The sequence below is a fragment of the Triplophysa rosa genome, linkage group LG15, assembly GCF_024868665.1.
Source record: "Triplophysa rosa linkage group LG15, Trosa_1v2, whole genome shotgun sequence".
NCBI classification, from domain to species: domain Eukaryota; kingdom Metazoa; phylum Chordata; class Actinopteri; order Cypriniformes; family Nemacheilidae; genus Triplophysa; species Triplophysa rosa.
Window position 1 is genome coordinate 5533410 of NC_079904.1, and position 27653 is coordinate 5561062.

A 27653-nucleotide genomic window follows, 5' to 3' on the forward strand; every position below is an offset into this window, starting at 1 on the left:
CGTAGTGCAACCAACGGCTAACTCCACCCCTCCCTTTCGAAACACTACAGCAGCTCTCACAGGATAAAGATGACATTGCGTTTTCGTGTCTTTGCCGAAAGAGCTAACGTATTTACGAAACGCATTCTGTAGAGCAGTTTGTCCGTTTAGGGCTACCGTAGAAACATGGCGGCGCATCATGACGAATTCCATATAGGAGGACCCGCTCTGTATGTAGATAGAAATAGCTTTTTCTAAGGTAATAAAAACATAACGGTTCATTATGTAAGGTCTTTATACACCTCTGAAAACATCGTTTTGTGTATTATATTGCATTTCTGTCAATAGATCCTCCAAAAAAATCTCACATTGCTCCTTTAAGTCACTCTAAACTTTTGAATACCAAATACTTTTTCTCATTATGACAATATTCAAATGTTGTTTTCATGGGTATTCATCATTAATTGTGGCTTTACTCCTTCAAGTCTCTCTTAAGACTCTTTCAAGACAACTACACCTGTCACAAACATACGTAGATGCACTGTAATTTTGTTACTCGCATTTTGGATGGTTTAATGAGTGTAGATTTCGACACGTCACCACATGATATTGTCTAAAAGAAAAACAGGCACAGATGTTTTCTTTAATTGACGGTTTTTGTGCCATGCACAACAGTGAGGGGTGGATTACATTTACATTTATACATTTGGAAGATGCATTTAAGTGACCACATTACAAGGTGTACATTTTATTAGAATGTGTGTTGCCTGCTGGGATCAAACCCATTGCCTTTACGCTGCTAATGCAATGCTCTAGCTACAGGAATACTAACTTATTCTTACAACTCAATATTCAATAATATACAGTACGTATTAGACCATGTGTAGCATGTCTTGGTTAAAAGGAGAAGAACAGTTCACCCCAAAATGAACATTTTGTCATTGACTCAACTTCAAGTTGTTCCAAACCTGTATAGATTTTAGGCTCTGCTGAACACATAGAAAGATATTTGAAAGAATGTTTGTAACCAAACAATTCTGGGGCACTATTTTTCTACTACCATAGAAAAAACTACTATGGTGGTTTCCCACATTCTTCAAAATATTTGTTTTGTGTTCAACAAAACAAAGTAAGTTATACAGGTTTGAAACAACTTGAGGGTGAGTAAATGATGATAGCATTTTTCATTTTTAAGTGAACTATCCCTTTAAATAACAACCATCTTTTTATGTACTAGCTTAAGGGCCTTCTTGTGAGAGTGCCCGAGTCCAGTTCTGGGCCGATCACTGATTCGAGTCCTGTTCAGGACTAGAGTAGAACCAGTTACACTACATACTTACTTGTTTGAGTATTTGTTTTTGTAATGCTGCATAGTATTACTGGATATATGAACTGCCATCGAAAACTCAAAAGTCAAAAGCAAAACTTTCTGGCAATGATCTCAAATAACTTGTTTCTCTCTACTCTTCCGACCACCTGCGTTTCCACCAAGAATAGAACGGTTACACAACCCAAAGCAAATTACTTAATTAAACAACATGTGGGATGAAAGCTGGGTGTGGATTGAAGCTGGGTGTTTGTCAAAAATTTTGACACAGTTTCAGGCTGCTGAAAAGATAGAGGCATACCGGGCGAGCCAAGTTTGGGCGGACTCAGCAGGGCTCTAAATGATATTTCTGAGGCGTCTTCTGCTGTTTAATGATGGGAGTGAGCGTATGACTGAGCTATCATCATTACAACTATTACCATCACTACCCAAGCCAATACAAACACTTCAAGAGTTAGATCGTATCATAAAGTTGGTTTATTATTTAAACTGGGAGCTGAACAAGTGATTTTTATGAGACTGAAATGATGTAATATTAATGATATCACGTGTCTTGTGTTTGAGAAAATAATCACAGCTTTAAAGCTGAAGTCTGTGATTTCAGCAGTGCTAATATGCCCTCGGCAGCTTAATATGCAGAGACAAGTTGGGGATGCCAATTTTGGAATTTGGAAATTGTGCAATTTCGCTTTATTTTACCTAAGTGAACATTGGGTCAATTCTGAATCGTAACAATTCCTTCATGTGGTTCAAAACCTGTATGTGACTCTTTCTTCTGTAAAACACAAAAGAAGACATTTTGAGAAATGTTCAAGTGTTTCTGTGTCCATACAATGGAAATCAATAGATCCAGTGTTGTTTGGTTGTTGTTTGAAATTAAGAAAGAAATTCAAACAGGTTTGGAATGACATGAGGGTAAGCAAATAATGTAAGAATTTAAATTTTTGGGTGAACTATTACTTTAACCCCTTGCTAGCTATTTTGGGCAGGGTCGTAGCTATAGTTGCCTCCCATGTCAACCCAGTAAGAAACCTCTAGTCCATATTGTATTAATATCTTCCCACCGCTTTTTAAACAAAACGATTTTTTTGGTTGTTTAGCACGGTAGAATAGTTTTCCTTTCAAACTTCTATATTAATTTTTATTGTTTCTCATACTGACCCACCTCACATATCCAAATGCCCAACCCCAGGATGGCATCAGATGACACTGATTATGGGACATGCATGCTCACTTCCACCACTATTCACCAGATGGCGCTCATCTTACATAAAGGCAGTCACAAGCCTCCCAGCCCGGCTGTTCTTGCCTCATTTGACCCCGTAACTGCGGTGTAAAAGGCATCTGATGGAAGACTTATGAGCCTTCCCGAAAAGACATGACATGCTGACATTCTAATCTGCTTTAAACATGCCACTCCATGGATAATTCGGCTCTTAATATAACCCCCCTCATAACACATAATCATATTTCCGTGCTAAAACAAACAGGCCGTATTCACCGGGCTTTCCCTGGATTTTAATGCGCCGACTCGCTTAACTCAGATGTTGGCCATTGTTGAGGTCTTTTTTGTGTTCATTTTTGGATGTCTGATCACATAGGCAGGTCTGAACAGATCTGCGGTCAGAAGGCTTATCATCATATTTGACAGGTGTCAGAAGTGAGATGTACAGGCAGTGGGAAAGCAGCTATTTTCAATGAGCCCTGCAGTTTGTGTGTGCAAGTTCCGCATGTGTCATTTTGTGAGTAAACCAAACAGTATCCGATGTTTTAGTAACCGGTTATAAGTCACATTGATTAAAAGCAAACAGATAGTATAACATCCGAGAAAAGCGGCTATTGATAATCAAACGTTATACAATCATGTAACTCTGACTCATGTACACTAATACACAGAGTATTGCTCAGGTTTGACAAGTTTTAAAAGCACCTTATACCTTAAAAATGTAAAAAAAAATAGGTGAGTTAAGGAAAAATAAGATACACTGAGATTTCCCTCAAATAGTTTCTTAATTGTTTACACTATTCAGGCAATTTGAATTGAATTGTTTGTTCACTAAACGCAAAAAGTCTATTCAGCTAAAACATTCCTGTTAATGCGATCTATTACAGTTTCTGTTCCGTCATCATTTTCTCAACCTTGTCTTGTTTTAAACCTATATGTAACCCTGGACCACAAAACCATTCTCCTCTGTCTTGTTAGTCTATGGTGCGCGTTCACAAGAGCACTTCGACGCATGCGCATTCGGTGGGGGCAGACGCTCAACCTGATTTTGCCAAGTGGTTGATGTCGTCAGGGGAACATATTTTGTTGAGATTTTTATAAATAAAACCTAAACCCACACCAAACCCCAACCCTAACCATAACTTACCCCTAAAATCAGAGTGAAATGATAGTGAAAAACAATGGTCTAGAAGCACCTAATCCTGGTTGGAAGATTAAATTTAAAATAAACTGTAAATTTATTTCTGAAATCTGATTGGTTGATTTAAATGTTGTCCCAGGGTCAACATGATGTTGCCCTAAAGACATCAACCACTTGGCAAAAACAGGAGAGCCGGGGGCAGACGCCGGCGTTCTGACTGACAACCCTGAAGCGCAACTCTTTGTTTACAAGCAGACGCACGCTGTATATAATCTGATCTTCGCAAAATGCACTTTTTTGCCCAACCGTACAAACCGAATGCGCATGCGTCGAAGTGTTCTCGTGAACGCGCACCATAGACTGACAAGACAGAGGAGAATATATCGATTAAAGTCTTTATTTTGTTTTTTTCGCACATAAAGTATTGCCGTCCCTTCAAAAAAATTCTATTGAGGCACTATGAGCGGATGGACCAATTTAACGATGTCTTTAGTACTTTTCTGGACCTTGACAACAACTATAACCATGATGTCTATGAGGAGGCCTGGAAATCTCTCGGATGTCAACTTAAATATCTTTATTTGTGTTCTGAAGACACCGGGAGGTCATAAAAAACATGTTGAATGTCATGTGATTTGAAAAATCAAAAATTTTGATTTTTGAAATATCTGATATTGATATCCTAATGATTTTTGGCATAAAAGAAAAATCGATAACTTTGACCCATACAATGTTTTGTTGGCTATTGCTACAAATATACACGTGCTACTTATGACTGGTTTCGTGGTCCAAGGTCACAGATTATGTTTTCTCTTCTGTGGAACACCAACAGTGACTGCAAGCCTCAGTCCCCATTTACTTGCAAAGTTCTTGTAAATGTTTCCTTTCGTGTTTTACTTAAGTCAAATTGGTTTGAAATGAGGATGAGTAACTGCTGACAGAATTTTCTGAGCACAAGATTGAGCTCTTAATACCACGACAATCAAATAACATTGATGACAAATACAATAGAAACAAAACCATGTTTTCTGTAGCTGCTTGAATTGTAAATGTAAAGCCTGAATGGACTGTACTTTGAAAAAATGAAATCATGTACATGTTTATTCATGCCACAGTGCATGCTGGGAGCAGGCAAACAGGCAGTTCAATATTCAATATTGAAAATCTGCCAGTATGAGATATAAAACATGTATAATTTACTTCAAAGTAATTTACATGTCCTAGTACTGTATCTCTGACTCGCAATGTCCATTATGTTGGATAAAATGTTGTTTTACAGTAAAGTTGTAACTTTCTCTAAACAGTTGTACGTTCTCTATCCTTCCTGTGTCTACACCAGTGGTGGCGCTAGGGGTGATCTATGGGGGCTGAAGCCCCAAATGTTTTCAGTAAAGCCCCGAATGTTTTATTACCATGCCGTGTACGAATCACTTAGGGACCGTTTACATTTAGCGTCTTTTGCGCGTCTACCCATGGGCAAATGTGAGTGGGTCCTTCTTCGTAAAACAATTTACAGTGTTAAAACAACACCACTTTCCCAGCAGCTTCTGTGGTGTAGTGAGTAAGACGCGTTACAAGTAGTACGGATACCACATATGAGTGCAATAAGATCAAATCCACGTTTTGCAGAACTACATTCACATCACATTTCAGAATCAACAAAATGAAGAAAATATTTGAAAATGGCTAACAGGTGTTTAATAGTAAAGTGTATGGTGAGGTTAAGGGTAGTAGAGAGGTCTTTATTGTCTCAATTAGTTGTCATCTATTTAATTATTTTAATACATATAATCATTTACACGCTTATTATTATTGTGTAACGTACAACATTACTTGCTTCCCTTGCTGTGTCGAAACAGAATGAAGTTTAATTTATATGAAATGAAAATGAAAGAAGGCGAGGATTTGCTATGGACAGAAGCCGAGTTTAAGGTCCGCTTTAGCTGTGAAAGAGCCAGCGCGATGTAAGTAGCTAAATGTTTAATGTTTGATAACTGTTTTATCATAGGAATGTTAGGGCCATTCACGTTGTGTGTAAAAACACGTGCAAAACACTGGCTGCATCGCTTTTTCCCTCTTTCTTTTTTGTTAAAGTTTTATTTTAGGGGCTTTTTGTCTTTAGTTGATAGGACAGTGGAGAAAAGACAGGAAAGCTTTGTTTGGAGACAGGGGAGTGGGACCGGCAAAAGACACTTGAGACAGGAATCGAACACGGATCGGGCTGCAAGTGGACGGGCACTAAATATCGGCACACTAACCACAAGTCTATTGATGCCGACACTTTTCCCTTCTTTCTGGTGCTTAGGAGTTTGCGCTCCCTTGAGGTCTGCCGTTACTATTTGAGCACGATTGGTGCGCAGGTTAACGTTTAAATAACAAACCTGAGTAAACAACCGATTTGTGTCCAGTAATGCGCAACGTGGTCGCGAACAGACGGAGGTGGCCCATTGAAAGTGTTTGCTTATGGGCCCAGACTCTGGGCTAAGCCCCGGATATCCACTCACCTTAGAACCGCTCCTGGTCTACACGTGTTCGTCTTTGTCTGGTTCAGCATAATGATTTTCCCTCGTCCACTTCCTTCAAATATTTACAAAACATGTTTGTGACAAGCCTGAGAGAAAATGAAAATCCTTTTCATCTGTTCCCACAAGCTACTGTCAGGGAGTTGAAGTTGGCACTGGGATAATAGGTGGTTATTCTGTTCATTATGGTGATTATGGTTTAATTGCTATAATGCCAAACCTCTGCAGGTAAAAAAACAAAGAACGCATGCCTCTGGAAATATGGAGATATGTTTCAGCATGTGTGTAACTTTTAAGTGTTCTCAATGGTGCATGCTCACCCACACACATTCCATCTTTCAGATCGCAGTGAGGGCTAATCATTAATGCCCCATTTTCAAAAGCCCTCATGCTCCTCTCCAATGACTCTTAAGCGCTCTAGACTGATCCGGAGAGACTTGTGGCTGTGATCACTTGTGCAGAGACCGGCATGGGCTCTGAAGTTGCATACCAAGGCACACTATGATTGATATTTTTTCTGCATGACTCATTATCATAAAATGTCTTTAAAGATTGCATAAAATTATTTTTGGGGCTTTTAGTTAGCTAAATATGCTCATTGGACATACTTATATCTAGACATTTTAGTTCCTATAGCGTGCTACGCACCACAGCTTTGTTTTTGTTCTCAGTCAGAGCATGCAGCATGTCACAGCTGTGTTCAGTTTGGATTTAACACAACACCTTGTGGTCGAGGTGTCAAAGCCTCGGTTACTGCCACATTAGCATCTAGCTGTTTTCTGCCACTCTGACCTTGAACTGAAGACATTGCAGGACATAGCTCAGTGGTTGGTCTTTCAGGGTACTGGAGAGATTTCTCAGTTATGCTCAAGTCATGTATTAGCTTTTTCTGCCTAATGGTTAGAGAGTTGGACTCGTGACCAGAAGGTTGCCGGTTCGATTCTCAGGGCCGGCGGGTAATGACTGAGGTGCCCTTGAGCAAGGCACCTTACCCCTACTTGCTCCCCGGGCGCTAGGTCACTTCACTTCATCTGGCACCCATTCACTTGCAGTGGTTTGTGTCCATACAATAGAAGTGAATGGGTGTCGCCGCTGTTCGGTTACCAGCTTTCTTCAAAATATCTTCTTTTGTGTTCTGCAGAAGAAATAAAGTCCTACAGGTTTGAGATGACAAGAGGGTGAGTAAATGATGACAGAATTTTCATTTTGGGTGAACTATCACTTTTTAATCTCATTAGTAAGTTACATGTAAAGCCAATTTGATTACTCAAACCTTTAAGTCAGCAAAAGAAATTACATAGTTGCATGTCTATACGAAAACACTAGTCCTCGCTTTAGGTTAAGGACCCTGGTTTATTTTGCGCTGCCTCAGAAACCGGCTCCCCTCGACCTGTCAAAGCCATAGAGCCCTATGGAATCTGAACGGGAGATATGCGTGCTAACTCTGTACGGGGCCGCCTGATAGAGGGCTCACTGAGGGTTTAATGTAACAGAGAGAGTGCTCCCAAGGTCAGGTGTCCTGTTTCCCTGCCTAAGCCTCCCAGGCCGGTTGTAACACTCCCTACGGGTCCCAACAGGGGGTCACATGACCTCTTACCTCTTCTGCCATTGGCAGCTGTGAAGTCCCCACTAAACACCCCCAGGGCTGCATTTCTTCTCTACCTGCATCGCAAACAGCCACACGGAGAGCCTGTTTAGGTCCCCGCTCAGCTGGACAAGTATCAGTAGATTTAGCCTGACAGTGCATTTTTGACCCAGATGTGTTTTATTTTAGCTCGTGTTTGTGGGACCCAGTCTTAATTTAACATGGCAGCTCTTTTTCTCTTGACCACCAGGCCAGCGAAGCGCTCATGGTCTTGTGGTTTTGGCCAGCGTTCCTGGAGTGTCTGTGGAAAATCCCCTTCAACAAAACGGCTCGGAGGACTCTGAACTCTAAACAGGGCAGGCCCTGTCAAAGACACCCACTTCAGGGAGAGATTGACTCGGTACCCTCCTGTTACAGCGAAAGGGCCACTCGTACTTCAAATTGATAGCGTTGGAGTGTCAAACGCTTGCTCTGTGATGACAAAACGGATAGAGGGATATACTGGCTTCTGTTTGCACAGACGCCTGCTTCATTGGAAAGTAAAATCAAAGATCTATTTAAGTCCATATAATTTGAATTCAAGTGACTTGTAAAGCCTATTTGATTTAACTTGAAAGCGTGCATCTCAGCAGATATTTCTCCACAGAAAAACACACAAAAATCTCACAAATATCTCCAAGTTTCAGGAGAAGTCTCAGCAATGTCTGAGCTCTGCAATGAAATTTCAATATTATTGAACATTTCAGTATAAACTCAAACATTTTTTATCACATTTGTCTAGAAACAGACTATTTTAGCTACACAACATTCTTGAGATTAATGTATTTCAACAATTGTCTCACTTGTTTATGTCCTTCTCCAAAGCAATTTAAAGTGATAGTTCACCCAAAAATAAAAATTCTGTCATCGTTTACTCACTTTTATGTCATTTGAAACCTGTATATGTTTCTTTCTGCAGAAGAACACAAATGAAGATATTTTGAAGAATGTTGTTAACTGGCACCCATTCACTTGCATTGGTTTTGTGTCCATAATAGAAGTGAATGGGTGCCGGCGCTGTTCGGTTACCAACTTTCTTCAAAATATATATATATTTTTATGTTACGCGGAAGAAAGTCATACAGGTTTGAAAAGAGGGTAAATTAAGAATTTTTGAGTGAACTATCACGTTACGGGGAAACATCTAAGACAAAGTTTATGTAAATGAAACACATCTATTTTATTAAATCTCTTAAGATTAAAGAGCCTTCTCAGAGCAATGACATTTTCTGCTGGGTTTGTGCTCGCCATATTTGCGCAAGACAGGGTCAGCGTAATATTCATGACTGCATTTTGTGTGAGATTTCACAAGCTCGTTATGCACCGTTGATCGCACCTCACCAGCAGCCTGCTATATCAAAACTGGTGTGAACACAGATGTTTCTACTGTATGTGCAAATTAAAAGCATGGGTTACTGGTTGCCCTACTGTCAAAAACACAAGAACTTTGAGTTAGAGAGAAAAGTTTTGCAGCCCCTCCGTAACAAAAACTTCGCAGAGAAATACGCAAGAACGCATACTTTCAATGGATTGAGATGGGTAAATATTTTCCAAGTTGTTAAGGATGAGCTAGTGGTCCAGCTATGCGCTCGGTTTAATGACGGGGGTTCGGATGGAAGAAATTCACCTGGTAACTTTTCCAGGCTCAACATGGCAACTTAATCATGGGTGCAAGCTAGACGTCCTAGACAGCACTGAAATATTGGCGTCCAGAAAAATGGAGCTGCAATTGTTCCCCAGCACTTGAGAAAAACCAAAGGAAATAGCTGAACACAGAGCACTTCAAACTGGAGAAGGATTATTTCCCCGAGGAGAATCAATATCATTGAACATATTTGTTTTTCTCTTTGAATCAGTTGCTTAAGACTTTGAGTTCATTCTGTTTTCTTTGCGGCACGTTCAGACCACATAGAATCAGATTTACTGACAGCTGAAACGTCCCATGCGTGTCCCAATGATATGCCACATGCATGGCTGAATATGTAATAATATAACAGTTCACTGCCAACAGAAGTGTCTGTTATTATTATTTATAGAGCTCAAAGCCTCCTTTTTAGCTTATTTCATAGAGGTATATGGTTTTAACTGCCAGCACGAATAATGCTAAATGACTAATAGCACAGCAAACAAAGCTATGTGACCAAGTAGGAAAAGAGTTGAAGCTAGATGAGAAGAGTTTTTTGTATTGTTAATGTTAAACAAAGTTAAAGGTCCAGTGTATGACATTTAGCCGCATCTCGCAGCGAGGTTGCAAATTGCAACCAACGGCTCACTCTGTGGCTGACACAGAACTACAGTAAGATGTTGTCAAGTTTTCTCTTTTTCTAAAAATTCTTAAATCATGATATATTTAGTTGAGAGGCAAAATGACCTAATTCCTTAACTTTTCTTTTCTGAAAGAAAATATAAACGTGGATTTATGCTTAAAACAAACAAAATATCAACCAATGGCCTAAGCAAAATTAACTTGAATAAAGTGCTTAATAAAGAGGTTAAAATAAATTTAATTCAAGTTCAAATTTATTTTTCTTACTCTATTGGCAGATATTTTTGCTTGTTTTAAGCACAAAGTCAACCTTTTATTACTTTTTTCCAGAAAACAAGACTTGATGTCTTCATTTTGGTCTGAAGAAAGCAATTTGCTTTATGAATTTTTAGAAGTTTGTCCTGCAAAACAAGACATAGATACTAAGAAATTATTTTTTGTGGTGTAACGCACACTTCAGTAGCATTTAAAATCAATGACATTATCTAAATAGCCTCTAGGTTTCTTAACATAATTCTTGCAAAATACCGAAATTTTTACCATCTATTAAATATGAAACTCATCTGTACACATAACATTGTAAAACCGCTTAACCTCCTCAAACAGCTTTCCCCCTTAAAATACATCATAAGTTCGGACCAGCAAATATTGGCTCAAACAACTGGTGAACAATATGACCACTGTCTCGAGAACATCTGCTGTTAACATTCAATTCACCTGCTATATTTACAAGTCTCATTGGCATACACAAGTCTTTAAGCGTAACTAGTGCAGACAGAGAACGCTCTTAAAACCGCTTGACAGCAAATTTGGCCGTTACACTTGTGGCCCAGAACTAAACGATTTTAAGCAGGTGTGAAAGCGTTTAAGACGTGGCCGGCATCATTTAAAGCAAGCCTCATTGAAGGCGTGTTGGGTTATCCCGGAGGTTTTATATGAGATAATAGAAGACACAGAGCTCATTTAATACTGAGAGCCTCAAACAAAGTTAATGAAGATCATCATCACAAAGTTTTCCACGTAGACACTTAAAGGGATAGTTCACGCAAAAATAAAAATTCTGTCATTATTTCAAACTTGTATATCATTCTTTTTAACTCCAAAAAATATATTTTGAGAAATATCTGAGTGGTTTTGTGTCAATACAGTGGAAGACAACAGGGCCCAATGAGGTTTGGTTACCAACGTTCTTCACAATATCTTCTTTTGTGTTCTGCAGAAGAAAGTAAGTCATACAGGTTTGGAATGACATGACGGTGAGTAAATGATGAAAGAATTTTCATTTTTGGGTGAAATATCCCTTTAAGGTGCACCTCAGCTCTCAACACAAGATCCCAAATGACTATGAAACAACCGCTCCATGGGTATAATTAGTTTCCCCCTCTGTTCTCTTGATAAGAGGCAGCTGTGTTTCTGCATATGAGCAGAGGCCTGAATTCTGTTGGCACTCTCTGGAGATCATCTCTTGTTATGACAGACACTTTTGGCTGGGTGAGTCTAGTACAGCTGCAGGGATCTTCTCTGGCATCAGTGGATACAGTACTGGCATGATGGAGCTGCGAATTTCTTTGTGTCAAAAAGCGTGTTGGTTTGGTAGCTGATCTTTGGACTTTCACATGACAGAAAGCTGATCTACGATTAATTTGTCCCTCAACATGACTGGCCTCGCTTTAATTTAATCCGTGAAGAATTAGAACCTGACCGTTGTAATCAGATACACGAATTTAAAGAAATCTAATTGTGTTGTGCATTTTTGTTTAAATAACAATCTTGGATAAAGCATATTTCAATAACATCATTTGATTTCACTAATAAGGTTTACTTGCAGCTAACCGTCATTGCATAAGACTTTAGTACATTATGTCCCTAGCAAGTGGATGGACTCCTGCCAGATAAAAAACGCAAATCCCTCCTGTCAATCTGGAGCTTTAGCAAGTGTTGTGGTTGCCAAGCGAAATGTCAACGCTAACACCACAGCACAATGAGAAAGAAAACAAGAACAGCCACTCCATAATGCGGCATGCTGTACATAGTTAAGTCACAATAAGGGGAGTTTACATAGATGAAGCTAAATGCTTTTTTAGTGCTTAAATGTTCTAACATGCACTCTTGAATAATGCATCAAGCTCTGTTTTAAAACCTAGTGCGCTGCCTCTGTAGGTTGCATTTTCAGGCACAATAGGCACCCTCCTGATGCAAAGATTGTCTGGTTTTGGCCAATTGTAGGCTAACTTGTGTCCTTCAGGGAAAAACATTGATACATTAAAAAAACAAAAATAATAAAGGGAAGAGAAATTATGTTTACAAATTTTAAGGAAATGTAAAATGTTACAAATATTTAGAAACATAAATCAAAAATATTTAAAAGAACTGATGTCTTAAGCCAAAACCCTTCCTGAGTTTGTCAAGTGAGAGATGTTTTTGGGGCACCTTACATAATGAAGCGTTATGTTTTTATTACCTCAGAATGAGCTATTTCTATCTACATACACCGCGGGTCCCCTTGCATGGAATTCACCATGTTGTTTCTAAAGTAGCCCTAAACGAACAAACTGCTCTACAGAGCGCGTTTCATAAATACCTTATCTCCTTAAGCAAAGAGGTGAAAACGTGACAACATCTTAGTCCTCTGTCAGCCACCGTAGTACTTCGAAAGGGAGGGATGGAGTGAGCCGTTGGTTGCAATTCGCAACCTTACCTCTAGATGACGCTTCATTTCATACACTGGACATTTAATATGAATTTCAGTTTTAAAACCAGAGACAAAGGAAGCTCACTATATCTTTTAAAAGAGCCAAAGCCGCACAACCATTATGCTTTCTGGAAAAAATCCTGAAACTCTCTGTGTTCCTTGGTCAGTTCAACATGAGATCAAAGCATGCATTCTCTGACGGCCCATGACAGAGTCAACGAGTGAATTGTCAAAGGATGATGACGGTGCTGCAATGTGAACCCAGTCCGTCGTAGAAAAGACCACAAAAATGATAATTTATTTGGCCTCACTCTACTTCGTTGCATACGAGGAATGGCAAGCCACGGGACAAAAGATTTTGGAACCTCAATGGCCATAATGAAGGGGAGCCTTGTTTAAACATGTCATTAAAATGATTTTGCATCTTCATGCAATCTGAAGAATTACAGTCTGGACTTGTGTTACCCGTAACAGTTGGCAATGACCACCAGATAGCAATCCATGAACAGCTTGACTTACTTTCGCAATAATGGCAAATTCATGCGATTAATAATGGGCTTATGGGTCAGGGTCTGGAACGTAAATGGTCATTTCTAGTTGTGAGACGGCCTCTGTTGATGTTTTCATAGTCTGTACAGAAAGAGATTTGAGTAAAAGTGGTTCGAGTCTGCTGACAGTGGAAGCTTTACAAGCAACACATCATCTCACAATGTTTGCTAATCACATATATTTAATAATTCTTTATATAAAATATATAAAAATATGCATTTATGTTTGTCAGAAATACAAATCAATTTGCATCGCAAGGGATGCTTCCCACATACACAGCTTTATTTTGTTATAACCGGAGCCATTTAGTTTTGACGCATCACGCTTACATCCGGTGTAGACAGTGTATAATATAAAGTATAGCAGAGCTCAAAAAATGTCTGACACAAGATACAAACACATCTGGTTCTTATCCTCCTGGTGTCCCAAAGACGGTCTGTGTAATACCATTGGTTAGGCAGACACAACTCTGTCTGGCACTTCTGAGGTTCATCTGACAGCGGCTAACCAAACATGTTATTAGCTACAGAGAAAGCACCGCTGGAGAGCTTCAAAAGCCAGGACCACTTTAATGCAGCCATGGACGGCGACATTGATCAATTTTAGCCCCACGGATATATTCCCCCCCCCCCCCCACTCGGAGGATACATTCTTGTTACTGTAAATGATGAAACGCTTATCCTGACAGTCTCAACATACTTGTACTCGCAGCGGGAGCGCCCAGTTCGAGACAATTTTCTGAGGAGAGCGCTCTCCAAATTGGCCTGTGGGCAGAGCTATTTTCTACTCTAAACAACATCCCACAAATCCAGCAGAAGGAATTGCAGTGAAATGCCACAAACAGGTCGAGAGACAATTTAAAATAGGGCCTGCATAGCCGAGTTCCTCGCAGTGTGAGTTTTTCTTTACAGGCCAAGGGAAGCTAGAACAGTTTTAAGAACTGGATTTTATTAGTTAGGCTGGACTGCTGGGTTAAATGGGGTGCTTGTGTGAGAATGTATTTTATCGGATGGAGAAATAGATGCTATAGACTTTACCAAAAAAAGCAAGAAACGCCAGCAAACAGCTCATTTTTTTTGTATATTTGGATGTTCTGTGTGACAGCAAAAATGATGTTTCACATACGGTACACCACATATCCAGTATGTTATGTGATATATGATGAAACCGTATACTGTATACACTTACAAAAAAGAAGCATACTTCAAGTTTATTTTACTAAGTTAGGTAAAGTTTTTAAGAGTAATTCATCTTGTATGTATACTAATATCAATGCAATAGTAGTGTAGGCCTACTTGTAAGTGTACTATTCTTGGGACTAAATTGTCCCACTTTTAAGTTGTAAAGTGTATTTTGAAGTACTGCATACTATACGTGTGACAGTAGTAAACTTTAAGTACACAACTAGTTTACAATTGTTTTTGTACTGAAACTATACTATAAATGAACTCGACAGGTATACAGATTGACTAGTTCAATACTAGCAGTACACTTTAAAGTATAATCTCAGTAAACCACTATGCTAGTATAATTGTAGGTTTTGTTTAAGTTGACTTATACTATTCATATATTGTGTGTATTATGTAATATATTGTTACTAAACTAAATGAACATGTAAGTTTATAAGACACAAAGTATACTTAGGGGCTGTGTCCACCGAGGTGTTTCTGCCGGCGTACGGCTTGTTTTTTCAATTGTTTCCAACTTGGGGCAGAACGCTGCGCCTGCAACGGGTGTTTTCACCCGAGCTCCTGGTGTTTTCAGCCACGTAAAAGCGCCTCGGTGGACACGGGCTCACAGTAGAACTTTATATTTTTAAGGTTGAGTACAAGTATAGGCCAATATACTTTTCTGCCAGTTTAAGTATATTAAATGTAATTTTAAGTATATTTCTGAGAAGTACATAAAAAGTAGATTTAAAGTATGCTTGTTGTTTTTTTAGTAGGATTCACACTTGAATATACTTCTTTTTTTGTAAGGGCGTGCATGTGTGTGTGAAACACTCTCTGCCTTACCATCTTCATCTGTAAATATAAACACTGACATGCAAAGATGAACGTCTTTTGTTTGATGGAATAGTGAGTTGTTTTACCAACAAACCAGCATTTGGCTTTATAATGTTTAAATGTTAGTTTGTCAAAGAAGCGTGTACCAGCCTCAGGAATATCCATGAAGGTTGAGCTCATCAAACCGTAAGTAGGTAGTAAATATTTATGACATTGAACTTATGATTAATTAGTATAAAGAGGTGCCTCCAAGGTCACGGCGTGGAAAGGCAATTGCTGTGTATCGTGTTTGTTTCCTCCAAACAATTAGCAGCCTGAATAAAGGGCGATGGAGAACTTGGGGTTGTTTACCACAGGTAATCAGTCATAAAAGCCCCCGTGCACAATGACCTGTGTCTTTCAAAGCTACCGTGAACCTGCCTGCTGCATTAAATATGAGGAAAGTTAAACGCTGAGAGCTCAAGCCGTTCGTCCGCTCCTGAAATATCTTCATCCTCGAGTTCTGCCTCTCTGTTTCTTTACATACCGCAATTTTGAGTCGAGCACCAGTTGTTTCAAGCCCGGTCTTTTGAACAGTGCTCTCTAAGGAGGTTTAAGATGTTTATTTGTGGTATGCGTTTCAAGCGAGGTGCTTTGAACGTGGGGTCTGCTCAGCGGGGGTCCGCTGCCATTATCATTAGAGGAACGCAAGGCTTCTCTGACAGGCCTCTCTCTACAGTGAAGTAATTGCACATAGGAGACGGGATTATTATTGTCAGATACTTTGACGCAAGCAAACTGCCTCTCGATGATGCCGTGAAAGTCTAGCACGGGCCTTTTGCTGTTCAAGTGGCTTGTTCTGATTGTTATTGCCCTATTAAAAGTCCTTATAGGCTTTCCAAATATACATCAACGACTTTGACAGCTTCAAAACAAGAAACTGTCCTTTCTCCGTCAGAAAAACTCTTTTCATGTACCTTCCTGTCTGCACTCATATTCTGTGGAGAAAAAAGCGATGTGTCTACATAGATCTGGAAAGTTTCCATTTTCGTTGCAGCCTTAATGCCACACAATAGCAAAACTGTAAACCTGTCTTGTGCATTGAAATAAGTTGCTTTGCACTATTTTCTCCTTGCATTGTTCTACTTCCTTTTTCCAGTTCATCACACTGAAGGATAAATGCCCTGCCGTGAGGGCTTCACTTGATAGGCAAACGTAAATACGCCATGGTTGAGATTTGACTCCTGACTGATTGTACTTCCTTGTTTCTCCAGAAACTGGTCTTAGTCACTTGACAAAGCAGCCTGTGAACAGAAGACCATCGCTATGGAAGCACGGGTAAACAAACAGTTGTGGTACCATGGAATGCTTCAAAATATTTACAGTGGAGTAACCCTCCTTAGGCCGTCGCATAGCAGACGGGCTGATCTGGAACTTTCTGCCTATCTCAAATTGTTCTCAGCTGTAAGATACTCCTCTCCCTTGGGTCAATTCAGAAACCCACTCGACTCGAATCACAAGGACTGGAGAAAAACATTGTCTGAGAACAACCTCCACAGCGAAAAACTGGTTTGATCAACTAAATTGAGACTGAACTGACCAAAGTAAAACACATGCTGTTAGGAAAAAATGAGGAGGGATATGATCAGTGTAATTATTTAAAGATGCAATAATATAAAGATGCTATTTATCATTTTTGATTTATAATTTTTTTCTTTATGTACAATCAATGTACATAAAAAATCCCAAGTCTCCCTACCTTATCCCAATTCACATTGGTTAGCTTTGATTTATACTGTAAGTTTAGCTGTAGGGTATGATTTTGCAGGAAATGTTAGTTTGACGTCATTTACATTGCATGTAAAGATAATTATCTAAAGTAACCTGCAATGTTATTTTCCGAACAAAGAAAGAACCTGTTACTAAAGAATTAACATTTAAAAAATTTCAAACCACATGGCTTTAATTTCTCATGTGCTAATGTACTCTTGCTCTGACTGTTTCAATGACCCCCCAATGGAGAAGGCATTTTAGGGCCTCACAAGTTTAAAGAAATTGAAAGAAATGTTGGTTATATATACAGTATATTATATATATAGCCTATAAGGTTTGTTTGTGCTATGTATTTTAAAGCTTATAATATAATGGTGATTGTTAGCTTATGCAATATGCTAAAATATTGAAATCCATTGTCAATTGTGAGTCAAATCTCATGTATAGAACGCTATATGTTACCTGTGTAGCACATTACAAATCACTTATGACTTTCTTTCTTCAGCAGTACACAAAAGAAGATATTTTGAAGAATGTTGTTAACTGGCCCCCATTGACTTTCATTGGTTTTGTGTCCATACAATAGAAGTGAATGTACTTTATCACTTAGAATATTTACTTAACTTTTTAGTGTGTGACCGTTGACACAAATAATGAAGTAGATAGCTTATAATATAATGGTGGTTGTTAGCTTATGCAATATGCTAAAATATTGAAATCCATTGTCAATTGTGAGTCAAATCTCATGTACAGAACGATATATGTTACCTGTGTAGCACATTACAAATCATTTATGAGGTTTCATGTGATATGGAGGTTGTCTATGTAGGCAGTGAGGCTGCCCACTTGGAAAGGAGCTATAAGGTATCTTGTGCATTAGATGGATAGCTCATCCATAAATGAAAAATCTTTCATCATTTACTCAACCTGTATAACTTTCTTTCTTCTGCAGAACACAAATAAAGATATTTTCAAGAACATTGGTAACCAAACAACATTGGCCCCCATTGACTTCCACTGTATGAGACATTTCTCAAAATATCTCCTTTTGTGTTCCACAGAACAAAGAAAGTCATATACAGGTCCTATTTGACATGATGATGAATAAATGAAGACACAATTTTTATTTTTGGGTAATCCCTTTAATGACGAATGTTCAAAGGTCTAAAAGCCCTGCGGTCTTTTATCAAATTGCTTGTGCTTTCACAATGCCACCGAGCATTAAAGATAGACACAATTTTTGATTAGGCTCAAAGGTTCCATTCATGTTGATTAATAACTCAGGCATGTTTCCCTAGCAACCAGTATATATGTTGTCCTTGGGTCTGGGCTATTCCCAAGTCAAGTGAGTACATCCCACAATTAGCGGTGACTGAGACATTCAAGCACATTTCCAATAACAGCCTCATTACGTGTCATGTTTCCTTTCAATACATCACAAGCCTCTAGGTCCCCAAACCTTTTTGTTAGTGGCCACCTCAGCAGATTAGATTGAATAAGATGTTTAGGTTATAACATATTTCTTGTAGGGACTCTTCTAAACTAATTGACCCTTCGCAAAACCCCGCCCCCCTTCGTTCCTGTTTCTATGTCCGACAAGTTTTCGGTATCAGCCATGCGCTGCCTTCCAGTGTAAATGTGTGCACTCCCTGGGGAAATAGTGAAGAATTTCTGGAGAAATTACACGCTGATTTCAGACAAAAAGGTCTGCAATATGCATTCGAGGGATATATTTAGGATATGAGATAACTGTAACAATAATTATACCTATATTTGCGTCCGCACCAGCAGACGATAACGATACGTTAATTGTAAACTCGCGCGATGCAGTAGGCTACTAACGTTACTGTCACACAAATGGATGTATAGCTAACCTAAATGTGGTGTATTTAGTGTTTATATTTACTCCGAAATTTGTAGTAGTGACAATTTTAGAGAGAGAGAAAGAGAGAGAGAGAGAGAGAGAGAGAGAGAGACTTCGGGTAGAGTTTTGGTCGGCCGCGATTCTTCTTTGTGAAAATGAAAGTAAACTTTTAAATATTAGGTCGGTACAGAAAAGAATAACAGTCCATCAGTGTCTTAATCTTTATATGTGTTAAATACAACAAACACAGTACAGCTGTTGCTTTACGACTTCATTGCTGAAAACGTCTTTCCTTTAAAATGTCTCTGCAAATGCTGCTCTCTGAAGGCTGAAGGTGTGCTCATCACATCACAGGGAGGCAAAGCATATCTTGCCAGCTTGCTCATACTTGTAATATATACAGTAAGTAATATATCAATAATTCTTTTATTCCGCCTTAAAACACCACTTCGCGAACGCTCCTGTCTGGAATTCGTTCATTAATAGCGACATGATGTCAGTGGCGGAGCTAGAGTTTTATATATGGGGTGGCCAGGGGGTGGCCAAGGCTACTTCAGGGGGTCCACAGACCATGACAGAAAATGTGTGTTTAACCCTGACCTGGCATCAAATTATAAAAAAATAAATCCTGACTGCTGATAAGAGGTACAAGTGATAATTTACTTCTAAATGTATGTACATGAAATAAACAATAAAATATAAATAATTAAAACGTTGAAAACATAGCTTAACCCTGATAACTTGTTTAATTTAAACAGAAACAAAGCAGCACCAGAGGTGTCTTTAAACTGATGTGGATCAGAGCAGCATATATCTGATAAAACATAAACTCATTCCATAAGACTGCAAGATTAAAACAAAATCATTGATGCTGATTATTGCCCTTGATGTTGTCATCTTGAGTATTACTTTCAGATATTAGGATACATGAACACTTGTCACACGCTTTACATGATACAAAACAAGCCGAGAAGCGTTTATGAATTATTGTATTGCTGTTTTATTACTTTTTTGATTCTCTAAGGAACATAAAAAGCAGTTATTCAAAGGGGAAATATGTAGAAGACAAACAAAAAACATCCAACATCACTAAAACACTCAATGGCTTCAGGTAATACAGTAAAGAGTCTGACTAATGAATCTCTTTCTTACATCGTATCTGTACGCGGTTAATGATAAACTTTTTGAGCGTGACGCACTTCAGCACAGCTCTTCTTCACCGGTGAATCATTTAAATGCCTCTGATTGGTATCTGATGTACACACTGTATGTTATGTTGGGAACTGATTTACTATCTGTTAATGGAGCCTAACATAAACTTACGCAATGAAAAGTTGTTTAGGAATCCTAAAGCCAAGGCTAAAGAGGGAAACTTATTTCTTCCTTCTAAAGTTTGTATGAAGTACACCTGCTTACAATGTTAAAAGAAACAGAGGATCTCTCCCGACACTGTTTATATTTATCTAAGGTTAGAAAATGCTGAAAACTTTACATTTACGCAACATTTAAAAGTGTAACATTAGAAAGTAGGTAGATAACACTATAATGGTATGGTTCAACAAAAAAACGTAGCTGGCTGGGTCGGACTTGAAATGGCTAGCAAGCAAGTGGGTACTTTTGAATATTCCATTTGTTTAGCAGCGGTCCATTTGCTTCTTTTCTCTCTTTCGTCAGTCTTTAAAAATAAATCTCAGATTTCACGCTGTACAATCCATCGCACAACTTTTTTCCATTCTCATTCTCAACTAGACTTGAATTTCGTGTGCGGTGACGTCATGTGCAAGCATGGGCCCCGAACGTCAAAATAAAAGCATTGTTCAACGAAAGGTGAAATCAGATGTCAATCAACATAAGTAGTGAATCAAATTTTGGGGTGGCCCCCAGGGTGGCCAATTGGATGTGAGGGGTGTTCAGTGCCACCTTGGACCCCCCTCTGGCTCCGCCACTGCGTGATGTACTGGTCTTCAGATAACCTGGACACTGGTCATTTGATTAATGAATCTGGTCATTTCTATTTAATATGTTATTGTGAGGAAAATGTATGATCAGAGTAAAATCTGTTATAATGTCAAGACGAATGCAATAAATCTGACTTCTGACAGCTATTAAACAGGAGTTTAATTCGATACCACAATTAAAACTGCGTTTCAATTTATTTAGTGCGCGCGTCTGATATGTGCGCGCACGCGCCTTTTCTGTTCTGCAAAGAGCCGCGCGCTCGCATCATTTAAACGTTAACGGTCATTTCTTTTTTCGTCACTGCCTGACATTCCTTTAGAGGTTTATAAATATTCTTTCTTTACTTTACTCTCACATCTGTAAGGTATAAACACATATTTTAGTGATTTTCGATCGATTTGACGCGTTTAAATGAACGTGTGTTTGTGAATGTGACTAAAGAAGCTTTTGATTGTTGTTTTTAAAAATGGACAACCTGCTAAACTTATGTGGTAGGACAACAATATAATGTTAAGCTTAAACATATGTTTATTCATCTCTTTCAATAAATATCTGCTTTAAATCATCTTATTGTGTTGAAGTCTTTGATTTTTTTATGTCATGTACTACAGTGCAAATAAAATATCTGATTGTGATTTATAATCGTTATACTGTGCTTTATACATATTTGAATAGAGAATTACTCCAATTGTGCATAAAATTGAATCTTTAACGCACAGATTAAATCACAAATCAATTTAATCCGCCATGTGAGAGATGATAATTGTTTAAATTAAATAAAAAAACGATTTTAACAACGTGACTGTTTGGTTATTAGGACATTATTCGCTGCGACGAATATGGTACGTCCCAGGTATGTCTTCAGGAGGTAATCACCAGGGCTGCATCCAAAATCGCCTACTTCCATACTATATAGTAGGCGAAAATGAGTATGAGTCATGTCCGAAACCTCAGTATGCAAAAAACAGTAGGCGAGAAATACCCGGATGGACTACTACTTCTGTTGAGATTTGTGAGTGTGGATCGGATGGACACTTCTCTATCCCATGATGCCAGGGGAGCTGAGCAACGGGCAAATTTCAAAAGTAAATCAAATAAATATAGCGGAAAACTTTAAGGCGTACGTCCGTTTTTAATGTGAGTGCCAATAAATTAATTTCTCGTGAATAAATTATGTTTTTATCAACTCTCACATTGTAGGTTGTTGTTAATACGTCATAGGTCAAAGAGCATACGGGTCACATGACCATAAAACATGGCGGACGCAGTATGTCCGAAATGTATTCATACTACTCCCACTCATACTATATAGAACATACTGTTTTGACGGCCGATAGGTAGGTACTCAAATTCAGTACGTAATGTCACAGTATGCGATTTCGGTCGCAGCTCATGTCCCAACAACATCCAATGTTACGTCGTCATGACGAATATGGGAATCACAAAGTTACATCGCTGGAACGTTATTATGGTATGTCATGGCAACGTCTATGGTCCGGTCCAGGTACGTCGTCACAACGTAACTGTGTTAGCTGGGTTTAGAATGATTTTTAAAAGTTATAATTTAGTTATCGTTTATCGTTATAGTGTGGACGTTTATTAAAGCTGGGTATATATCTCTGTTTACTATTACAATAATTAAAAAGCAATTTTTTCATATTAATCAACAAAGCTCTACTACGCCAGGTTTGTCGGACTGGTTTGTTTTGTCGGACAAAATGGCGGTCAGTCACGGGGGTTATGATTAGTGAGATCGCTTGTCAATCAAACTGCTTGTGAAGGGTCAATTGTAGTCGAGTCTTCACAGATATGATAACATCTTTATTAAACAGATATATTTTTATTCATTAATGCTCCATTAATGTTGAAAATGTGTTTCGGGTTCATAAAACATAAACAGCCCTGTCCACTGGAGCCAACAGACACTGTTGGGAAATGGTGAACCATGGTGTTTGTGATTTGATACTTAATCACTGAACATTCCAAATAGCCGCAAGTCATCAAACCCACCTGTCATAGACAATACCTGCTACTATCTGACCTCAGAGCTTTTGTTCCACCTGAAGAAATTCACAATTGCACAACCCACACCAACTATTTTCACATCTGACGTCAATGTGCAACAGGAGAATGAAAATAGTGCCTTCCTGATAATGTACTGTACAGTACATCTTGTTTATTTATAGTGACAGTTATAATGTCAGTGATTTTGAGGGTGCAGTCTTGTCATTTCTAGTAGGGAAGAGAGCCTTTTCACACTCACCATGCCATGGTTTAGCCACTGAGGTATAAAGTTGTCCAGAAGTCTTGGGTAAACCAGATCTCTGTCGTACAGGTACAGAGCCCAGAACATAGTCACCACAAACTACAAACAAAAAAAGATGAATTTTTTTTCAAATGTAATCTATATATTGAGTGCATAATATTGTGTCTCTGCTTAACACATACAAAAAACACAGAAGTAGGCCTAATTCATTTTTTGAGAGTCATGTTTATTCGTGAATAATACAAAATTGCATCATGCATCTTTAGAGCAACTTCACAACATTTTAAGACAGTTCCCGCAAATATTTTAAATTGAGCCCTCTCCTTGCATGAGACATCCAGCAGTTTTTTTGACAGACTGCTTAACTCTTAAAGGGACAGTTCACCCAAAAATAAAAACTCACCCTCGAGTTGTTCCAAATCTGTATAAATTTCTTTGTTCTGATGAACACAGAGAAAGATATTTGGATTGGACCCCACTGACTGCCATAGTAGGAAAAATGGCAAAGGTAGTGAAAAGTGCCCCAGAACTGTTCGCTTTCCTACATTCTTTAAATGATCTTCTATTTTGTTCAACAGAACAGAAGAAATTTATAAAGGAATTTTTTCTACTATGGTAGTCAATGGTGGCCATGAACTGTTTGGTTACAAGCATTCTTTCAAATATCTGTGTTCATCACAACAAAGAAATTTATACAGATGTGGAACTGAGGGTGAATACATTTTTTGGGTGAGCTGTCCCTTTAACAATTGCACCTCATTATGCCAAAAACTAGAACTTGTCTAAAATCCTCTTTGATTCCCCACATGAAGGACACAATGTCTACGCAAAACCCACGACGAACACTAAACCCAGCAATGAGAACAGCCGAACACGTGGAGCTGATATTTTTTCCATCAGCATACCATAATTAATCCCTGAGAGCTGTGAGTTCTTCTCCCTGCTTTCATCCAGCCCTCACTCGGAGCTACAGATGTCTTGTGTAGTAAGGACACTACGAGAACATCACACACGCTGTAATAAAACAAGCATGCTTGAGCTGAGCGTGCAGGCCGTCTGAAAGAGCATTCCAAGTAGCTTGAGAGCAAGAAAATTCACTTCCTCAATTCAGAACTGCTCAAACGTATTTGCATTAATAGGCCTCATTTATGGGCGTGACAGGTTCTTGTTTGGATTGGGCGTCTCCGATTATTTTGCAGGGTTCTGGTTTCCACGGCTTGGATGATGGTCGCTGTGCCCAAATAAACAGGCGGCACTATGAGGATAAATGTTGTGAATGGGAACTGTTGTGCTTCGAAAGCATATTTCAAGTGAACGGTTGAACTTCATCTTGAAAGCGTATAAACACAAATTGAATTAAGTTCTTTCAGACAGGTGGTTTATTTGGTTTTGATGGTTCCACACTCTCTCACTACTGTGGATAAACCGCATAACACACAGCAAAGCTTCTATATTATCCATCAACTGAGGGAATTTATACATTTATGTAGCAACATAGACTACCTGAATAGTGCAGAAATCTGCCCTATTCTGTTCTATAAGGTAATATCAGGAAAGAATGTTTGTACAACGATTTAGTCAATGGTGGCCAAGAACTGTTTGGTTACAAGCATTCTTCTAAATTTCTTTCTCTGTGTTCATCAGAACAAAGACATTTATACAGATTTGGGACAACTTGAGGGTGAATAAATGAAGACATATTTTTCATTTTTGGGTGAACAATTCTTTCAAGCTGGGTTTTCACAGCCAGAGTCACATCTATCAGTAATAAGTGCCAGGAAGTGACCCGGCTATGGCTAACAAAGGATGCATATCACGTGAACTCGTACAGTTTCCCAATATTACCGTCACCACAGACTATGTTGATTGTGATGTCTGTAAACTGAGCCTCATATTCAGCTCTTACACTGAGAGCCACGGCCAAGTCAAGCATCAAGTCTCTGTTCATATCACGGCTGCCTGGCTTCTACTTTTTTTACAAGCTAACAAGGAAGGCTTCCTCGGTCTGTCATCACCTCTTCTTTACACCGAGCTATTTACACTGTGCAGAATTAATTATTACTTATAACTCTGAATTATTTATTTATTATTTATTACGCATTGTCCTGTTTACTCTAAGAGCCGGTTTCTGTTATCTGTGATATGGGGATTGCCTGTGTCTCGTTCATTAAAATGAAATGAGCAGAGTCAATTTTCTTTCCACTTAACGTTTAGGTCACTTTGACACTGTTCTTTGACATCTTAAACTTCCCGCTAACATTGCGCCATGCAATATTAAAAGATCTTTAGCCGGCTGGAGACAAAGCAAGACATTTGTGAGCACAATTTAAATATTTTCCATGCAATTATCTGATGGCAATGACAGACATACACACACACAAACAACAACGTTTCCTTTTACACTTTAGAGAAAAGGATCTTACATCGTAGCAAAGCTGGTTGTGCAACAATACAGTATTAGTATTTGTATATCAAATGGACTGTACTTTTAAGACAATGTGTGTTGGTGTCTGTAGTCCCCTTATGCAAAGTATCATGTGTGAATGTGTCCAGATATAGCAGTACATGCTGAGAGAATACAGATGCTGTCTGACCCGACAGGCAGGCTCATGACTCTTCCGTCAGCTTCCCTATTGTGCCTTTAAAGTCCGGGTAAAGATAATTCTGAGAATTGTTTCTAAACACATTATAGATGTTAGAAATGTATTGCTGAAACACATTACAAAGACTCAGAAGTATGTAGTACTGAATTGTGGAGTTAAACCGTTAAACAGCTTTTCACCAATTCTCTGTTCAGGATTTTTTGGGCGGGGCTAAAAGGGGGGCTCGATGACACAATGGAGCGTCCGAGCATGCATGGCCCCTCCCCTATCACTAGAGCGCCTAGCATCAGGTGTCTGCTCAATCACGAGCTCAGGGTTGTAAGCTTTTCGCACACGCTTTCAGGCTCTCACTCTGCCCAACTAAACAAATCTCACACCAAATGACAAGCAAATGGTAACGCAGACGCGAATGGACGGGGAAGAATAACACGAACGGAAGGAGGATCACTGCGCGTGATCGCGACATGCTTCAGTAAATGATGTTTAACTAACAAATTTCGAGAGGAGCACGATCAGATAATCCACCCGGCTAGTTCGCTATCAGCAATCTCAGCATCTACCTTATCAGCTCAAGAGAGAACCACTATAAAAAGACAAAGCTGTCTGTGTTCACTTCTTCTTTGAAGCGGTTTTAAATTATAATCATATGGAGTAAACAGTGTTTTCAAAAAAAGTCCTGAGCGCCTTTTAAAACGCCAGCGTCTTTTCTGCAGCTCAGAGTGTCTTTTTGAGGTTGAAAAAACTTCAACTTTTCTGAAAAAAACGTCCTGTCAAGCACCTTTTTCACAGCTAACCAATGACAGAGACCTGTCCTTTCCATAACAGCATGCGAGGAACGTGATTGGCCGAGAAGGCTCAAGCTCGAAAAAATAAAATGGTGGCCGAAACGCCTGTTGGAGCATAGTTTTGTATAAATGTAAGTTTAATTTTCACTCTCAATAACTTTTGGTTGCATTTCTAGCGAGAAATTAGTATTGTAATTTCTAAATATGTGATTGGTTATAACAAAAACGCTCTCTGTTTATAATTCAATAGAATTCTGTTACGCTGCCTATGAAGCCTGTCTCTCTAAGTTGCCTCCGTGCACAAATGCTATCTTTGAACATTGCCGGCTGCTATTTACAACCACAACGAGCTTTGGGTTCGGGCTATACCGGGCCTGGAGCCTTCTCCCCGGACAGCACGCCAAATACGCATACCTTTTAACCTGCTCGTGAATGATGATGAATACAATGATGAATGTTTGAATTCAAATCCTCCCATAAAACGTATTCACATAATTCACATATAGCCTACTGGGCTGGGGACTCCGGTTGAGCGATGCGAGTGGGCGTGGCTTCAGCGCCAACAGCGGACACGCCCCCAGCGTTTGAGGGCAGAGAGTCCTGCTTATTTTTCCAAGATTTTGATAACTTATTTTATTTACCTGGATGTTTTTTCCTCCATTCAAATTTGGCTGGGTGGTTAATAACACACTTTTCTGTTGTGTGATAAACAACTCAGAACACATATTTCAATGTCACTTTACTCAGACTTGATGATTCAATGTTTTCATGGTCTAAATACAGACCTGAAGGCACCTAGTGTCTATTCATGTCTGATGAATAAGTCTAAACCTACTTTTCTGGTTGTCAGGCGTTGTGGAACATGCCCATGATGACCTAAAACTGTGTTTCCTCTGTTAGGACACCTGTGTGAACTTGTGGGTAACTGGGGTCTGACAGTCACTATACAGTAGCCTATATCACCCTGAGTTTACCAGTTGGTTCAAAGAAATTGATGTTAGTCGTGAGAAAAGCTCTAGCATCATTTGTTTTTATATGACTCTTGGTTTGACACTTTGTATTACACTATAGTAAAATTATTTTTTAGGTGCAA

The 27653-nt window shown here is 38.9% G+C and overlaps 1 protein-coding gene across 2 annotated transcripts in view; it reads right to left on the reverse strand.

The window, feature by feature from the left end:
- aig1 (androgen-induced 1 (H. sapiens)) overlaps positions 1 to 27653 on the reverse strand; it is a 36799-nt gene that overhangs the window by 4655 nt on the left and 4491 nt on the right. Inside the window, exon 3 of one of the 2 annotated variants that reach the window (XM_057352071.1) lies at positions 23170 to 23271. The exons of the other annotated variant lie outside the window; for it this stretch is intronic. Within the exon in view, the coding sequence (XP_057208054.1) occupies positions 23170 to 23271 (102 nt within the window). The remainder of the gene's footprint in view (positions 1 to 23169; positions 23272 to 27653) is intronic. 2 annotated transcript variants of the gene reach the window in all.